The sequence below is a fragment of the Tetranychus urticae genome, chromosome 2 (genome assembly GCF_039701765.1).
Source record: "Tetranychus urticae isolate SD_2017Ah chromosome 2, NJAU_TeUrti_SD_1.0, whole genome shotgun sequence".
Lineage (NCBI taxonomy): Eukaryota > Metazoa > Arthropoda > Arachnida > Trombidiformes > Tetranychidae > Tetranychus > Tetranychus urticae.
Window position 1 is genome coordinate 6,837,578 of NC_142959.1, and position 17,492 is coordinate 6,855,069.

The 17,492-nt window shown below is 30.8% G+C and overlaps 3 protein-coding genes across 5 annotated transcripts; all 3 read left to right on the plus strand.

Annotated features, from left to right (window-relative positions):
* The first annotated feature begins 1,543 nt into the window (after nucleotides 1-1,543).
* On the plus strand, nucleotides 1,544-5,672 carry LOC107366065 (glutamate-gated chloride channel subunit beta-like). The gene is made up of 8 exons (XM_015933638.3): nucleotides 1,544-2,078; nucleotides 2,168-2,229; nucleotides 2,307-2,374; nucleotides 3,161-3,396; nucleotides 3,483-3,565; nucleotides 3,735-3,866; nucleotides 4,480-4,805; nucleotides 4,911-5,672. Exons 1-8 carry the CDS (start codon nucleotides 2,008-2,010, stop codon nucleotides 5,139-5,141), a joined length of 1,209 nt encoding a protein of 402 aa, XP_015789124.1. The 5' UTR covers nucleotides 1,544-2,007; the 3' UTR covers nucleotides 5,142-5,672.
* Nucleotides 5,673-6,547: 875 nt separating this feature from the next.
* Nucleotides 6,548-13,753, plus strand: LOC107366227 (neprilysin). 3 transcript variants are annotated; one of them, XM_089267202.1, is made up of 14 exons: nucleotides 6,635-6,977; nucleotides 7,207-7,277; nucleotides 7,667-7,824; nucleotides 7,895-7,927; nucleotides 9,140-9,289; nucleotides 11,096-11,176; nucleotides 11,251-11,513; nucleotides 11,589-11,867; nucleotides 11,933-12,066; nucleotides 12,135-12,420; nucleotides 12,492-12,685; nucleotides 12,797-12,855; nucleotides 12,931-13,325; nucleotides 13,508-13,753. In XM_089267202.1, the coding sequence occupies exons 3-14, from the start codon at nucleotides 7,725-7,727 to the stop codon at nucleotides 13,628-13,630; spliced, it is 2,097 nt and encodes a 698-aa protein (XP_089123328.1). In that variant the 5' UTR covers nucleotides 6,635-6,977; nucleotides 7,207-7,277; nucleotides 7,667-7,724; the 3' UTR covers nucleotides 13,631-13,753. The 3 variants fall into 3 exon arrangements, with proteins under 3 accessions (XP_089123327.1, XP_089123328.1, XP_015789297.1); XM_089267201.1 differs by lacking the exon at nucleotides 7,207-7,277 and having other exon boundaries at nucleotides 6,548-6,977; XM_015933811.3 differs by lacking the exon at nucleotides 6,635-6,977 and having other exon boundaries at nucleotides 7,238-7,452; nucleotides 7,535-7,824.
* Nucleotides 13,754-14,851: 1,098 nt separating this feature from the next.
* Nucleotides 14,852-17,204, plus strand: P58IPK (dnaJ homolog subfamily C member P58IPK). Its single transcript, XM_015933812.2, has 6 exons — nucleotides 14,852-15,115; nucleotides 15,269-15,379; nucleotides 15,451-16,202; nucleotides 16,277-16,397; nucleotides 16,461-16,587; nucleotides 16,705-17,204. Exons 1-6 carry the CDS (start codon nucleotides 15,013-15,015, stop codon nucleotides 16,979-16,981), a joined length of 1,491 nt encoding a protein of 496 aa, XP_015789298.1. The 5' UTR covers nucleotides 14,852-15,012; the 3' UTR covers nucleotides 16,982-17,204.
* The last annotated feature ends 288 nt before the right edge of the window (nucleotides 17,205-17,492 follow it).

A 17,492-nucleotide genomic window follows, 5' to 3' on the forward strand; every position in this document is an offset into this window, starting at 1 on the left:
GTTTTTTTGTCTTATGTTTGTTGATTTAATCTAGAATCAAATACGATCATCTGTTTTTCAGTAAAATTTAAAATAATAATTTTATCTCGTTCAGTTCATTCAATTGAAGTTGAAACCAGAAAACTTTGATTCCTTTCTATTAGCTGACATTGCACTTGATTTGGGTAATTTATTAAGTAATTTGACCAATTTAAATCATTATAAACCATTTCAAAATCGACAATCCAAATCTGTTTCAGTTTAACAGCAATTTCATACTTGGAGTTGAGGAGTGAGAAATATTCAAAGGCGTCTAAAAGTGTATATAACTTGAATACTCCTATTATGTTATAATCAACGTTTTGTTTTTTTAATTTGTCTAATCACTACTCAATTAAATTTTAAAATAAATTGAAATTTCGTAGCAATTTAGATGCATTTATTTGATATTAATTTGTCACTTTTTGAGTCTTTTAACCAACACTTCTTGTTTTTGACATTGAAATCAAAGATTGATTTGCTTGGTTCTTGAATATGAGTTGAATGTGAAATTAGATTATCATGAAAATATTACACTTGTTATTGTTATTATAATGAATCTAGTCAAGTATAACATTGTATCCGGATTGATATTTTACATTTTCAATAAAAGGGTATCCCATATGTAAACCAATTGGGCATCATCCTTACATCCATCATGTTCAATACCCAGGAGATGATTAATAAAAAGATACCAAAGTAAATGATATATAAATAGATATAAACACTTGTAACCATGGAAATGATGAAGATGATATTGGTGATGTTGATGATGGAAGGGCCAAAAAACATGAGAAAAGTGGACCAGAAAAAGTGTTGAATATGGCGAAAAAGGATTTTTCGTTGTCTCTTTTTCCAACTCCTGGTAGCAACAATGTTTTTACCAGGTTTGGTCTTTTCACGTCACACAAATTAAATATAACAGTTAACTTGATTTAACAGGGTTTATTTAACTAAACAAGGACCAAATTGGATATAAATATGATTAATATAAATATGATTAATAAAATTATGATTAACTTAATAAGGGTTAAAGGTGGATCAAAGTTATAATGAATAATGTTTATCTTGTAGCCATTGTTATAACCTTTGTTAAGCCTCCATTAGAGTTGTTATTGGTTTTGTCCAATGAATCACTTTGCCTCCATTTATTTTATTTTTCCCTCTACTTTTTTTTTCCTTTGCCTTTTTCTGGTTCTCTTTCCAATCAAACCCAAATCATTTGGAGTCCAAACAATAACCATTAATAATATTCAAGTGAAACTTGATCACAACCATTATTATAATACTTACGATATATATATATTTATATATATATATGGCGACGCATAATCAACTCATCAACATTATCATCATCGTGTCTATCAAAATATATAAAATTGAAGATGAAAGACCTAGAAGTAAACTAAATGGTAAGATGAACTTTCTTTTTCCTTCTTAAACCTTTTGGTCAACTTTGTCATCATCTGATGATCACAATATTATCATTATTCTCATGATCATCCCATTACTTTCCCACTTCCTCCCTCATTATCGTCATATAATTTCATGCCCATTGTCCAACCTTTTTTAATAACATTCAATGATCGATTCATCCAATTTTATCATCTTTAACTCTCTTAACCAGATAATCCGGGCTAGTTTTCATCTCTCTGATTTGTTTAACCTCCAAGTTTCCACAAACAACATCAACATGCCAACAACTCTAATTACTCCGACCTTAGAATAATAGATTAATTACTTGTCCCAATCCAATCGATAAATTCCTGATTATTCCATATTCACTCTGTGCAATTTTCAAAGTTTCAACTGTTGAATCTGTGTTTTGTAAATAGCCATTTTAGTCCTAAGTTTGACACTACTCTGGTTATTAGTAAATTTTATGCTACAATCATCACTATCAACATAAACGGTAGCATCTATTGTTAATAATTAATATTGATTGTCAATTTGGATATCAACAAGTCTGGAGTGCCATCAATCATCAATATGCCTTATCTACGATTACTTGGCATCAATTTACTTATTGTCAGTTTATTTTTTGATTACAAAGCTTTTGCGTAAGTTAATTGTGTTAATTAACCTGTAATTTCTCTCTCTTCCCCCTTTTTCAAATCAATTTAATTCTACCAATTAACAAATTATGCAGATCCATTCGAAAGTACCTTTTACCTAGTAGTTATGATCTTATTATACCACCAAAACCACGAGGTAAGCCAAGTCTACTACTAATTAACACTAAATCTTCATGAATTTTCATTAATAAGCCTTTTTTGTATTTAATTCAGGAGCACCAATTGACGTCGAAGTGGAAATAACTGATCTTAGGTTGATAACCGTCAATGAAGGGGAATTGGTAAGTTCAATTATGTACCTTGTTAACTTCACACCATTGTTGGATTAACATTGTTTTAATAATTCAAATCAACTGGTACACAACGAATTGGTTATTTAGATTGAATTTGTCATATTTGTTCAGTCAGTTTTCAGGGAAATTTGTTCAATATTCAGTTCAATATCAGAGAGATGTTATTATTTGAGAAATTGTTCACTGAAATTGGGAGTAAAATTGTTTTTGAACACGATTTTTTTTTGTTCAAAGAAGAATGTTGAAGTAAACGTTGAACAAAATAAGTTTAACCATGACAATGTGTATGATAATGATAATAAAAGAGGATCATGAAGATGACTATGGTCAAAATTTATTTTTTTTATTACATTACATTGTTATATCAGTCAAAATTAAAAGATTCCTTTGAGATCATTGAGACTTACTCTGGAAACCGATGAAACTGTATCACATTCAAACCTTCAAATTCTTATTCTTATTACTATCAAGGTCGCAATTTATATCTTCAAGGATCATACCATGGTTACAATTTAACCAATATTAAACGATATTTGAGGTTAATATTTAATAGACATAGGATATGTACATGCATTTAAACGCCAAGTTATATATGTCAGACTCTTAATCAATTGTCAATCACAATTTTGTTTTAATTAAGATCTCGGATGATATTTGAAAGCTACTCGTAACCAAATCAAGACACAAGACTAATGATGTTATATTACAAGTTGTTCAATTGCAATGTTACTTATTTTTGGCTTAAAGTCTGATTTTTTTGCTTCAATTTTCCAGTCCATAACGATTGACTTATTTATCAAGTTAAAATGGACCGAGCCACGTTTAAATATAACCAATGCAACATTAACAGCAATCACAGATCAATTAATTTTGGACAAAACTTGGGATAAAAAGCTTTGGTGTCCATCAGTCTTTTTTAAAAACGGTATTCGTGGTGATATGTACCTTGAAAAATCTCCGATGTCTTATTTTGAAATATTTCCAAATAAAAGTGTACAAATGACCCAAAGGTGAGTTGATCAAGCTTTTTGCTTTCAATCCGTACGATACAAAATTCACTAATTTTGATTTTCTTTCTATGATTTCTTTCAAACAGAGTATCAGTTGTTTTATTTTGCCACATGAGCTTCCGTAAATATCCCCACGACAAACACTCCTGTGCCATCAACATCGGAATGAGTTGAGTATCTTGGAATTTTTCTCATTCTAATCAAACTATCAAGTTTCTTTGTTAACCCGTACTCATCTAATTTTCAAATTTTGTCACATGTCTCCGGGTTTTATCACATTTCTTGGCATCTTGATGTTTCGTCTGGCTATCCAATTTATCGTCATCATCATTCAATAGTGTCTCATAGAATTAAAACGGTTCGATTAAAATGGAGTAAAACTGAGCTATCTCCAGATCTTTATAACACAGATTATATGGTCAGCTTAAATCAAAGTGATTCTGTTGATTGTACCGATTATGATAATCCAAGTAAGTTACACTCTATTTTTGCCATTATTACGCCTTTACTCAAACTTGACAAACAGATAGATGAAGACACAGCTCAGACAAGCAAAGGTTGTAGCATGAAAAGGATCAACAGAAAAGATCTTGAACCAAGCAGGGGAAAAAGTTGAAATTGTTTGGTTGAGCAAGCATTTAAATATATTACTCGAGTGAAATAAGTCCAATATGTTGTTTAACTGTTTGTATATTGATCACAGTTAATTGATAGTAAACGATTAACATTTATCCTGGCTGTTTGTTGTGGTCTTGGCTTTTCTTCCTAAAAGTCTTTGTCTTTTCAAGGTTTAACCATTAATTTTGTCTTATTTACATTCAGATGAACTTAATTAGATTAATTCCACATTTTTACACAATTTGAATAGATATTTCAATTTCCTAACTAGTCAGTATTATAATGAAAAATCTTGAAACTTGTTGCAATCCGCCGATCGATAAATCAAATTCAGCTGATGATCACAGTCTGTTCATTTAAACTGTACATAACTCTCACTTTGAATTGTAAACCTAAACAATTATTACGATTTCAAACAATTTATTAATAATATCTCAACTAATATAATTTATTTTCTTTCATCAGGAGCTTTCGCTTGTCTCCAAACAGCTTTAGTATTGGATAGAGGATTGGGATATTTTGTGTCTAGAAAATACGTTCCCAGTTTTATCATCGTTTCTACCTCATTTATTGGATTCTGGATTCCATCTCACAGCTATCCAGCCAGAGTTACCCTGATTGTTACTTCTCTACTTTCATTAATAACTCAACAAGTCCAAACTGTCCATATTTATGCTTCTTATATAATCTCAATTCATATCTGGAATAACATTTGTACAACTTTCGTGTTCCTTGGTCTTATTGAGTTTGTCATTGCTACTTGCTGGGACAACAACAACATTAATCAAACGGTAAGATGATATCAGGAAAAAACTGAGTTCCATGTTTCCTCAGTAACTTGTTTATACTCTTTCTAATTCAATTTTATTTTAATTCATGGATTCTATTTTTTACAGAAGAAAAACAAATCCTGTGAAGACGAGAGAAGACATGATTTTCATAGACCTTCCTGTTTTTTTGAGAAATTATTCCGGGGTATGAAACATTTTGGCTCAGGAACCAATCAGGTCGACGCTTATTCCAAAATTATTTTCCCGATTGCTTTTGTTTTGGTGGCAATCGCATATTATACTTGGGTTGACAGCATGGAAGACTTTGATTCTCGAGTTCACAAGACTCCTCGATGACATTAATTTATCGATTGGTTGTTATTCATCATCTTGACCATTTTCACTATTCGGAGGCCAACCAATCATCTATGGATACTTAGATTTGATTATTCTTCTTAATTCAATAACTAATATTGTTATTTATGCTTGTGAGTCAGGTGGAAGTTAGGAAAATGATAGAGGAATTGTTGACCAATTGTCAAATCAAGAAGTAGTGTTTTGAACGTTCAAGAAAGATATTTAAAAGCATAAATAACTATGTTAAAAAAATGTCAACTTAAGATCATCTGTTTTAAGGTGATTCTAATATTGTTTATTGTAATTAATATATTATATATACTTCATGGAATCTCCTTTCTTATTGCTAGGAGCATTTCATTTATCAAATATTTTATGTTCAGTTTGTTCCAGTCAATTATTTAATATTCAATATTTTTAGTTTGATTACCTTCCTGTTTCTCCAGGTTTTACAATATCAATCAATATTGACGCCATATATTTTTGTTTCAAGATTTCAGGAAAATTAAATTGTTATCATTAATAATCAAATTTTGAGCCTAAATTATTAAAAATTACGGAATAATTTGAAAAGTCAGGAAGACGCTCTCAGCTTGTCCAAGATAGACCTTTTTTGACCTTATTTTAAAGTGTCTGTAGATTGACAATTGCTAGTCATTTCGTTTATTAATTACAACTGATTAGCGTCAATTTGATTTGATTTTGTTATCCTTGTGAGTCGCTCAATGTTAACTAATGAGAACCTTAAGTGCTTGTGAGTTACAATTACAAGATGAACGAGTATTTATTTTCATGCTATTTAATTGTCGTTTGAATTATTTGTTAATTTTGATTCGCCTAATTCTTGACAATTAAAGTACAAACTAGTCATTAAAGGTTTCATTGGTTAATCCCTTTGAACATTATTACTATCAGTTCAATACAAACTGTGTTATCATTTTACCAATCAATTGATGAACCTGACTCGGTCAATAAATAACCTTTAAAAGACTGAGTAAACAGGATTATTTAATGAATAATCGTGAAGATATAACATTGAAGGATTAATGGTTAACACTTTACAATTACATGGTAACAATTAGTAATCAATAGTGAAAGAAATAGCGAAATGTAAGCGACAACTGAAGAGAGTGAAAAAAACAACAGAAACGATAGATTGGAGTGAAGTGAAAAAATGAAGTAAAAAGACATCCTAAAGGAGGTTAGAAGGAAATTTTTCAGATTAAGGAAAGGGAATGAAACAACTAAATAGACACTAAAGTAGAAAGATAGATTAACAGTAGACAGGTAAATTGTGAGATCAAGATTAGCAGTTAATAACTTGTTTCGATTTTTCCGGTCAAAGCCGAATCAAGTTTCTCCAATTGCAAGCAAACAACAAGTAAACCCAAAATCACTTTATCTTCAACTTTCGTTCTCTCTCTTTCAACCTCCCTCTCTCTCCATTTCCCTCTCTTCACTTGATCATTTCTCATTCACCCACAAAATGCTATTAAAATTTGGTGTCAACACGAATCGATCGTAAACAAATTTCATTTCAAACACTTGCAAAGTAACCTTTTACGGATAACTCACGCTTCAATCTCTCTGTTTAATCTGTGTTCACCAACAACAGCTGAGCCAACAGTGACACTGACTCCACTTAAGCCATCGTGTTCGTCTTTGAGTTATTTCCTCCAATCTTGAATTTAGGTTTTACTTTCCTGTGTTAATGTTTCCAGAAACTCGTATTACAAGGTGATAACTCGTTCCTCGAGTCGCGATAACCAGAGATAGAGGGAGAGAGAGAATAAAGAAAGAGATGATAAAATGATGATTGGGACAAAGTGAAGAAAGGTTAGTAGTGATCATCATGAAAATCACCGTCAATCAAACTGAAATTTCAATGGATTTTCAATTTTTTCCTTCTCTTTTTTACACTAACTAATCTTGCCTTTACCTTATTTCTTGGTTTATTTCTTTCTCTTCTCTCACTCTTTATTCCTTTTCTGTCTACCTTTAATCTTCTCTTTCTTTTTCATCTTCTTCTCCTTCTTTTCCTAATTAACCATTGAATGCCCGCAAGTCTTGAGTAGCAAACTTGTTTAGAAGGGAAGAGAAAGTTGACTTGTATAAGCTGATCATGGACTCAACCTGGTAATCACACTTTCAATAAGGAAAAATTACTGTCCATCTTAAAGATATCTTTTCGTTTTCTGTATTACCTCCATTAGCTAACTTTTGTTATTTTTTCCCCATTTCACATTGCCTGTTGATTATTTGTGAACCACGCCAACATCAACCCAATTGGATTAACACTCATGTGAAAAAAGTCAGTATCCAGAGTTACTGAATTGTCTTGAAAAGTTATATTTTATATTAACATCGGCTTGTTTTGATTTTGTTCAATTCAGCGTTACCGGATTTGTTCACCAATCGACTCACCATTCACAATGGATTAATTTATCAACCAATTCATATAATCTATGTATTTGTGGACTAATTAACTACTAATCTGCTGTGCCCTACTATTGGATATATTGAAGTAGTGTTAATATTCCCATCCATTTATATAAGTTTTAAAATAAACTCGACACCATCAAAATGGGGAAAAAGTGGGCTTATGCCATTTTTGCAACTTTTGTTTTAGTACTTCTGGTCATATTATTAGTCGCTAAATCGGGCAATGAGAATAAAAAGATAGGTTAGTTGATTATAATTAACGTTTATTTCCCTCGGACTAATATCACTTTTCTTGTGCTGTGTTTTAACAGGAATCTGCAGGTCAGAAGGATGTAAAGCTTCCGGTAAGTTTGACCATTTTCAATAATTTAACCAGTTTCAGGTTGTAATTTAGTCAATCAATTTGTAATCACTGATTGTCAGTTAGAGTTGTAAACACAAATAGAGCCGTACATAACACTTATACAACTGTATTATGAATGTTTGTCGATAAGTCATCTTAGTTAGCTTAATCATGTCATAAATTGTTGAGCATTTCTATCGCAAAAACATTGAATTAGCAATTTTTGTTTAATAGCAACAAATGGTTAAGATAATTATTGGTGAAAAAACGAGAAAAGCCTTGTGCGGTTAAAGCAATGCCTTTGGTATTACAAGTGTTTGAAGCATACATTGAAGATGTAAACAGAAAATCAGTAAATTATAATCATTTTCCTTCAAAGCTATTTAGCAATTCACTTCGTCACAATCATCTAAATCGTCATAATCTCGATTAAAAATGACATTGACCAAGTTTACCAGGAATTAACCAGATTTTAACCAGTTTTTCTGAACGTCCATCCCAATGTTTTTTTTTCTGGTTGAGGGAAGTTTAACATTTAAATTGAGCTTGCAATCAATTATTTTTATTATTGACTTTAAACAATTTCAAATCAGTTTCTATGTTTAATGATAATTTTTAATGATGGAGTGTTTATGATTAATATTTGACTAAGGTTAAGGTTATGATTTATAAACAATACAACCTTTGATTGTCTTAAAACGTTAGACATTTTTGATTGTAAATGACTATTGAATTGTAGTGAAAATGTAATTTACAAACAAAAAAATACGTAATCATAATGATATCAATAAATAATGGACAAATTTTAATGGGGTTAACTGTAATAATTTGTGGGTGGTTGAGGATTTTCACTCTTTAACTCCAATAAACTGTTAGGACTTGATTTGGAAGGAAGGAGAGAAAGTGATTAAACTAAATTACTAATGGTTGGTTTAACCGTGAATTGATTGTCATACGTTTCACTTGATTGGATAAGTGTTTTTTATTATACTCGAATAATCAAGTCTGATTTACTGATCAATCTTTCTCACAATTAGCAAAAAGCTAATCATCAGTGATCGAGACAAAAAAACCCATTGAAATATCTTGAGACAAAAAACCTGAATCTAACTGTAATTAAACCTTTACCAACTCGATTCAACTGTGATTTCAATCATTTACATAATTTTGATTAACCTTTTTGCTGAATATTAATTTTTTCCTTTATTTGCAGGTAAACAAATGATAAAATATCTTGATAGAGATTCTGATGCTTGTAATGATCTTTATTCACTCGCCTGTGGTAAATGGATTATCCTGGAAAAGCCAAGGAATTATTCAGTTAAACATGAACTGCAAGAAACTTTAATTAAACAAATTAAGAGTAAGTTCAAAATCATTTTAATGGTTATTCGGTGGTTATTCAATTGGTCAGCTGACAAGGAAAAGTGTCCGCTTGAAAATGAAGGCAACTTTACCCAGTTAACTGATTAAAAATTGAGTGGAAAAATGATGACTTTGATGATCTTTAAATAGCCTGGACAGTCTAATTGATCCAATAGCCAGTACTTTGTTGCATTAAGTGTAATCTTTAGTTTTTAAATACACAAAAACCGGATTCACTTGCGATCTAAATAACTTGATCGATTATTGTAACAATTTTTTTCATCTCAATTAGCTGATAGCTTCAGTTTACAGCTTTAGTTTTACATTTTTTATAATCAAAATAGCAGCTAAATTAAACTATCAATTCATATTTAAACATGTTGATTCTTTATCAATAGAGTTGCTTGAAGCAGCCGTTTGAAATTAACTGATTGGTGACTTTTAACTGGTTGCTCTCAACTAACTGACTTTTACGTTGTGATTCATTGTGAGACAATTTCAATAATTAGTCTAGATAATGATAATTAGTAAAGGTAAAGATTCTGATTCTATCTCATGGCTTGATCAATCTTACAGCATCAAAATTGATTCGATTGTTGGTGGATTGAAGTTGGAATAACAAAATGACTTGAAAATTGTATTTTTCAATTTATCTTTCCTCTTTCGCATGTTTAACTGCTAATATTAACCACAATCAATACCCAAATAATATATTATTAGTTGAATTGAAATAATCTGTACAGTGTTATGATGAAAATGTTAATAACAAACCTAGAGGGTTAAATCAATTTTTAAGGCTTTATTCTTAATTTACTAATGAATAGATTTGATGATAATAGTTGAGGGACAATTTTTTGGTTTACCTTTTCGAGTGGTAAGCAATAGTTAATTGTAAATCCAGGTAATAATGTATATAAAGATTCACTAGTCAAGGCTAACATGTTTAAGTGCATCAAATGACAACATTAATAGCAATAATAATGATAACAATCAAGGTTGAATACAAGACAAACAATATTGAAAAAAATTATATATTTGGTCAAGCCAACAATATGTTGTCCATCACCTTGTGAAAAGATTGATTCATTCAAATTTTACATTCTTTACAATACCAACAATCAAATCATTTCACTCCTAACAGTCGAAAGGTTTGATTTCAGCCTTTGATTATCAGTTCATTTAGAGTATCGAATATGTTAATCAGATCGAATGAATTTTCCCTTAATTGAGCTTTCTTTCAATCGTTGTTAGGGTTAGTTCAGCGTTAGTCTGATTTTTCTTAATGCTTCTGGTTTCTGTTTTAAAAAATTGTTGATGATTTCACCTACTCATAACAATTCATTTTCAATATTGATTGACTGATTTGCTGAATCTATTGTTCTTGAATTTTGGTGATGTCAATGCAAATAAATGACAAATTAATCGAGAAGAATACAATGAGTTTTTCAAATCGATTGGAAATTTTCTACTAAAGTAAATAACCTTAAAAATTTTCCTCGAGTAGTTAGTTAATCAATTGATGAAACCAGCTTTTAGCGACTGATTTATAATAATGGAAAGGTTGAAATTTGGATTTCAAGGTGAAATAAAATGATGACAATGAACAGATTAAAAATGTAAATCAGTAAAATCTAAATTGAATTTACCTCTCAAAATTTTAGCTGTTACTCAATGGTTGAAATTATTCCCTCTTAAAACGTAAATAAGCTAAAATGTGATTTTATTTTTCTGTTAATTACCAGTTTATTGTTTTTAAATGATGATTTAATTATATTAATTCGATTTTGTTCATTTCAATTTACAGCTCTATTAGGAACAAGTTTGGTTCGCAGTCCGGTTCCTGTTCAACTTGCTTCCACTTTTTATAAAAACTGTCTCGATGCAGGTAAGACGCTTTAGTTGGTTATTTTTTACAAATCGATTCTTAATCTTCCGTATTTTTTTATCACTTCATATCAGCGCCTTATTATGCAGCTAAATGGCTTGATGAGGAGTTACAAGATATTGGAGGATGGCCTTTAATTTCGAGCAACCAGGAGGAAACAACTACAGTTAATGTTGAGAATGGAGATTCGGAAAGTTCAGACTCTGAAGATTTAGTCAAGGCCTCTGTTAACTGGACTGATAGCTATGTTAAGGCTAGAACTGAATGGAATGGCAACTGGATCATTGGCATGTCAGTAATAGTTAACCCGAAATATAGAACTAAATATATTTTAAAGGTTTGTTATATTTTCATAGTTGAAGTACAGACACAGAATTAACACTTATTTTTAATTTTCTTTTGTGTCAATTAGATTGATCTGCCTGAATACTCAAGCATTTGGGACACATTGAAAGAGAGCGATAATACTACTGATATCATCAATACTAAAGTTGAGGATTACAAAGCATCAATAAGAGGTTGGGTTGAAAAAATGGGCCGAAAACGTGGTCAGCTAAATAACCAATTAATTGATGAGGTTGTTGCGTTTGAAAAGGAACTTGCTAAAGCCTATTCAGCAGCATTGATGGATAAATCTGAAGATAAATATATGAGTCTTGGTGAGCTCATTGAAACTAGTCCTGAACGAAAGGTAAGCTTTAAAATTTTAAGACATCTCAAAATCAATTTACTTATTATCAAATTTCTTCATTTTAGATTCCATGGGAATTCGTGTTGAGAGAAATTTTTGGAACCGTTAATATTACTTTATCCAAGACTGAACCCATCTTATTATCTCACCAATCGTATTATAAGAGACTTGATGAAATATTATCGACTACCTCAAACAAGTAAGTTACTATTGAAACAAGTTTCCAGGTAACAATTAGATGTTAACATTATTTTACTATTTTTGCAGAGTAATTACTACGTATATTGGTTGGAAATTTGTTTCCCAATATGGAGGACACTTAAATGATTTGCCTGTTGATGAAGTGAATCGTGAAAAATATTGTTTACAAGCAACATTTAAATATTACAGTCATGCATTAAAGCGACTGTATGTTGAAAAATATTTTGACTCGACTTCGCGAAATAGAGTGGCTACAATTGTGAAGACAATTAAAACCTACTTAATCAATAACTTGCAAACTATCTCAATGGCCGATAAAGATCGTGAGATGAAAAATCGTATTAAGAGAAAGGTTCGATCAAATTGTCTCAATTATGATAAAAATATCCATTTTCTAATATTTGTTTCTCTTTGCATCTGTAGCTTGAAAAAATTGAAGGCTTGGTAGGTTATGATGATTGGATCGCCAAAAAGGATAAAGTCGAAGAATATTATTCAGACATTCCCGATTATTCTGATCGTAAATATCTTGGAAGTATAATAGATGTAATTACAGGACAAACTTATAAAGAATTAAGACGATTGAGACAGAAATTTACCAAACCAATACCAAACCCGTAAGTACATTACAATCATCAATTTGTATGTTCATTGACAATGAGCAACACATTTTGATTCCCTCAACAAAACAGCAATCATGATGATTTAATTCATTTTTTTCTGTTTAGCGATGTTCCTGGTATACTTTCTGTTGATAGCTTCTTTGACCAAGAAAACTTGAAATTAGGTAAGTCGGATGATTTTTTCTTGTTTAATTTCACTATTTAATTGTCGATTGTTTTTTGTGTTTTTCAATTTATAGTCTACAGTCCTGGGTTTTTACAAACACCAATTTATAATTCCGACGCACCATTACCAATCAATTATGGAGCAATTGGCTCAATAATCGGTAGAGACATTATTGCTGCCATTGATTTGCAAGGATCAGAGATTGATGAGAACGGTGCTAAACGCAATTGGTGGACAACGAAAGGGTCTATCGATTATCAAACTAATTCAAGGTGTTTTGATAATGTTTATGATTCAATTGTTGGTTTAAACAATAGATCATTGGAACAAGTTATTCGTGATGTTGAAGGATTGCGAATTTCATTTGAAGCATTCAATGATTTAGTAGCAAACTCAAGAGATGTTAGGATACCAAAAGATATTAAAAACTTTTCACTGGAGCAAATATTCTTCATATCATATGCTCAGGTAAACCATTCAAAATTGTATCTGTCATCAGAATGAAATTTATTCAATTTTGGCAAACTCTTGAAAGATCCTATTCTATTGCCGGATAAGAATCACTTTAAATCGATTTCTGATTATACTTTTCAATCTATGATAACTTGTTGAAAATATCCAATTAATTTTATTTTTTTTCTCAATTTCAGATGTTCTGTTCAAATGATAAAATTGAAAGAACTCCAGTCAATTTTATAGTCAAACATTTTGCTCCATTCAATGAAGCCTTCAAATGCAAAAAGACCAACCATGTTAAAAAATGCCGTCTTTAAATTTTTTAATTCAATCAACTATTATTTTTTTCTTATTTTATCAATTTGTGATAATTGAGCCTTTTTTAAATTCAAATCATTTGTAATAATTCAACATTAAATGATAAACAAATATTTGTTCAATCATTGTCTTGATTAAAAATCCCCTTATTTAATACGTCACTGTTGGTTTGAAACAGCTTTATAAAACATCCTTTCAACCAAGAATATCACAATTATTATCTTTTAACCCAAATTTAGGCTATTTTGGATCGATTGAAACATTGGTAAAGTATACCTGAGTGGCCTAATAATCGTCATTTAACAAGCTAAGATTCAACATTAGTTCCATAATCGTCAGTTATATTGAGTGCGTACAGAGGGGATAAAATGACTTACTTATTAACATTGATGTATCTGATTTTTTGTCATTTCATTCATCGTTATTGAAAAATTTTGAGTGCGAAAGTTAATGGAGGTTTCAACGCTCTTTGCAAATATTGTACTTGAGTGCTCAAAAAACTGACATTTAAAAAGTTATCATTGAAATTAAACATCTTTTGTCATCTGAGTCTATGCTGCATAATTTCATTCTTTTTACATGAGTATGTTCAGCTGCTCAAAATACTGTTTTTTTTAGATGGAAAATCTGTTATATTATTAGATGTATTAAATAACTAGGTTAAATTAATTGTTGGTAGGATTTCAAACCAATATTTTATTGATTTGCAGGTAATTTTTAATAATTTTATTAATGCAACCAAAATTTTCAAGCAACAAAAAACTGGAAATAATAAGACTCAGAAGCCTCAGAGTGTGATTAGTCCGATAACATAAATAAGATTCTTAAATATTGAGTGGTTTAAAAATTAAACGTTTACAAATCAAACCCTACTCATGGACCGCCCTTTAAATGAATTTTGTTGCATTGATATGGCCAGACAAAGTTAATAAAAGGAACTCTAACAATTGATTAACATACATATCATTCTTATTTTAGTATACTTATTGTTAAAAATTTATTAGAATTCAAATTTATATATTTATTATACTTTTTGTATTGAATTAGATAGGAAAAGTAGATTCTGGTTGAGATTAACCAGAAAAAATTCAAATATTTTCATTTTGGCGCTTCTTCCTGTTGTCAAAACAGCCAATCACAGTTCAACACATGTATATCTAGTTTGTTGTCAAGTTTTAGCTTAAAGAGCTTAATTCTTTTAACTCTAACTAGAAGCTGTTTTTATTTGAATGACGATGAATTAAATTTTTCCCATTTGATTTCAGTTTTCTTCATTGATCTGACTGTTGATGTGTTTATTAGTGTTATACAGTCTCTGATCACCTGGACTTCTCTTTGGACATTGAATGTAACATAACATTAATTTGATTATACTGACAAAATGTATATATATCAATTACCAGTGATAAATACTTTGCTCGAAAGAGTTTGTTATACAAATTTGATGTCTATCTGGATGCTTCTTATTTTAAATAGCTTCGATGGTGAGTAAATTTTAATTTTTAGCAACTAATTGTTGCTGTCATTAGATACCATTATGTTGTGTTCATAGTTGTCTTTTAAAATCATTTTTGAGTTGGTCATATTTTGTTAGAGATCTGCTAATGAATATTTCACTTTAATCTTTATTTTAATAGGTCTGGATAGTCTATCCAGCGATGAAATTGAAAGCCACCTCGAATTGGGGAAGCAAATGGTAGCCAGAGGACAATATAGTGATGCTTTGTCTCATTATCATGCTGCTGTCGGTAAGAATATATTTTTTGATTCCACTGTCCAACTTCAAATCATCATATCCTTGCATTGTTTAATTTTGCAGAGGCGGATCCTAAAAATTATCTAACGTACTTCAAAAGAGCAACAGTATATCTGGCATTGGGAAAGTCTAAACCAGCTCTTGAAGATTTAAATCAAGTCATTCAATTGAAGCCAGATTTTCTATCGGCGCGTTTGCAACGTGGAGGAGTTCTGATGAAGCAAGGATATCTTGATGAAGCTCACATAGATCTTGAATGGGTTTTGCGTAATGACCCTTATAATGAAGAAGCCACACGTTTGTATACATCTATAGAACCAATCAAACACGATCTACAAACTGCTTACATGTATTATGATGACGGTGCATGGCCTATGGCAATTGATGTGATAACAAAATTAATTCACGAATTGCCATGGGATGTCAAATTACGAGAAATGAGAGCTACATGTTTTGAAAATGTTGCTGATTATTTCAACGCTATCAGTGATTTAAGGGCAGCTACTAAATTAAAAGTAGACAACACTGATGGCTACTTAAAGTTAAGTAAACTCCATTATGAAATTGGGGATGTTGAAGAATCTCTGACAACCATCAGGGAATGTCTTAAACTTGATCCAGATCATAAAAACTGTTGGGAACATTATAAAAAAGTCAAAAAGTTAGCTGGTCATTTTAAATCAATGAACGATTTCTCGCAAACTGAACAATTTGCTGAATGTGTTGAAAAGTCCAACGCAGCTCTTAAAGTTGAATCAGGAGTAACGAATATTGTACAGTTAATAAAGAAAAAATCTTGTCATTGCCTTACCAAGGTAAGTGGTTCATTTCATTTTTGGTTTGATGTAATTTTTGTTCTAATAACTATGGTTTATTTTTATTTCCACAGCTCGACAACCCTACAAAAGCCATAGAAGTTTGTACTGAAGCTTTAGAACTTGATCCAAATGATGCCGCTACTCTCTGTGATAGAGCTGATGCATATTTAAACAACGATGATTATGAAAACGGTAATTCAAGCTCAAATTTCTAGCGAAAACTCGTTTATTTAATGAAAAATTTATATTTTATAGCTCAATCGGACTATGCGCGAGCCCGTGAAATTGAACCAGATCTTAAAAGAGCCCAAGAGGGTTTGAAAGCTGTTAAAGGCCGCCAACGACAAGCAAGAGACTATTATAAAATTCTTGGAGTCAGAAGGTAATTTTGCTACTCAAAGATTAATCACTGCACTTATCATATTCAAAATAACTTGAGCTAAAATTTTCTACCTGTCTGTACAATTTTTAATTATCTTTTATTCGTTTTTTTACCTAGGAATGCGAACAAGAAAGATATATTGAAAGCTTATCGTAAATTAGCCCAAAAATGGCATCCTGATAATTTCCAAGGAGACGAGAAAAAATCTGCGGAAAAGAAATTTATTGATATAGCTTCGGCCAAAGAAGTTCTTACTGATCCAGAAAAGAGACGAAAATTTGATGCAGGTGAAGATCCATTAGACCCAGAATCGCAAGCCAATCAAGGATTCAATGGCTTTAATCCTTTCCATTTCCAAAATTTCGGTGGAAAATATACTTTCACTTTCGGTTAAATTATCGATTTAATAACTCGGAAAACTGTTTCTACCTTGATTATTGTTGGATTGATAAACTATAACTGCGATTTTGTGCAATTTTAACCCAAATTCAGTCCAATGATTATCAAAATAGAAAAGTGAACTTTTGTATTTTGATGTCCTCTCAGTGATCTTTAAATCTTGTAAGATGTGTAAATACATATTTAACTTAATAAATTAAGCTTTATTCTGTTTGCAATCAATACCGATTCCTCTAATTTGTGCTCATTATCAAACACAATGAGCATTCAAATTTTACTATTCTTTTTCAGTATCACATCAATCTCTAATATAGTTCAAGGCGGTGTTTCCATGGACAAAATCAATCACGGTCACCCAATTAAGATAAAACAGATTAGGAAATGACACGGTTAATTATCACTTGAAAATTAATTGTGATTTATTTGGGCGAGAAAGTTACTCTATTTGCTTCATTGGTAATCAACTCAATTTGCACCGGTCAGTTTATTTAATAAAAACAGGTTTA

What these genes read in the sequence shown, in the direction of transcription:
- LOC107366065 (XM_015933638.3), top strand. Translation starts at nt 2,008, where the DNA reads ATGCCTTATCTACGATTACTTGGCATCAATTTACTTATTGTCAGTTTA. An exon ending in CCGTCAATGAAGGGGAATTG is followed by an intron (nt 2,375 to 3,160) that starts GTAAGTTCAATT and finishes TCAATTTTCCAG; the next exon opens with TCCATAACGATTGACTTATT. An exon ending in AGTGTACAAATGACCCAAAG is followed by an intron (nt 3,397 to 3,482) that starts GTGAGTTGATCA and finishes TCTTTCAAACAG; the next exon opens with AGTATCAGTTGTTTTATTTT.
- LOC107366227 (XM_089267201.1), top strand. Translation starts at nt 7,725, where the DNA reads ATGGGGAAAAAGTGGGCTTATGCCATTTTTGCAACTTTTGTTTTAGTA. An exon ending in AAAATCGTATTAAGAGAAAG is followed by an intron (nt 12,421 to 12,491) that starts GTTCGATCAAAT and finishes TTGCATCTGTAG; the next exon opens with CTTGAAAAAATTGAAGGCTT. An exon ending in TCTTCATATCATATGCTCAG is followed by an intron (nt 13,326 to 13,507) that starts GTAAACCATTCA and finishes TCTCAATTTCAG; the next exon opens with ATGTTCTGTTCAAATGATAA.
- P58IPK (XM_015933812.2), top strand. Translation starts at nt 15,013, where the DNA reads ATGTATATATATCAATTACCAGTGATAAATACTTTGCTCGAAAGAGTT. An exon ending in TATTTTAAATAGCTTCGATG is followed by an intron (nt 15,116 to 15,268) that starts GTGAGTAAATTT and finishes TTATTTTAATAG; the next exon opens with GTCTGGATAGTCTATCCAGC. An exon ending in CAACGATGATTATGAAAACG is followed by an intron (nt 16,398 to 16,460) that starts GTAATTCAAGCT and finishes TATATTTTATAG; the next exon opens with CTCAATCGGACTATGCGCGA.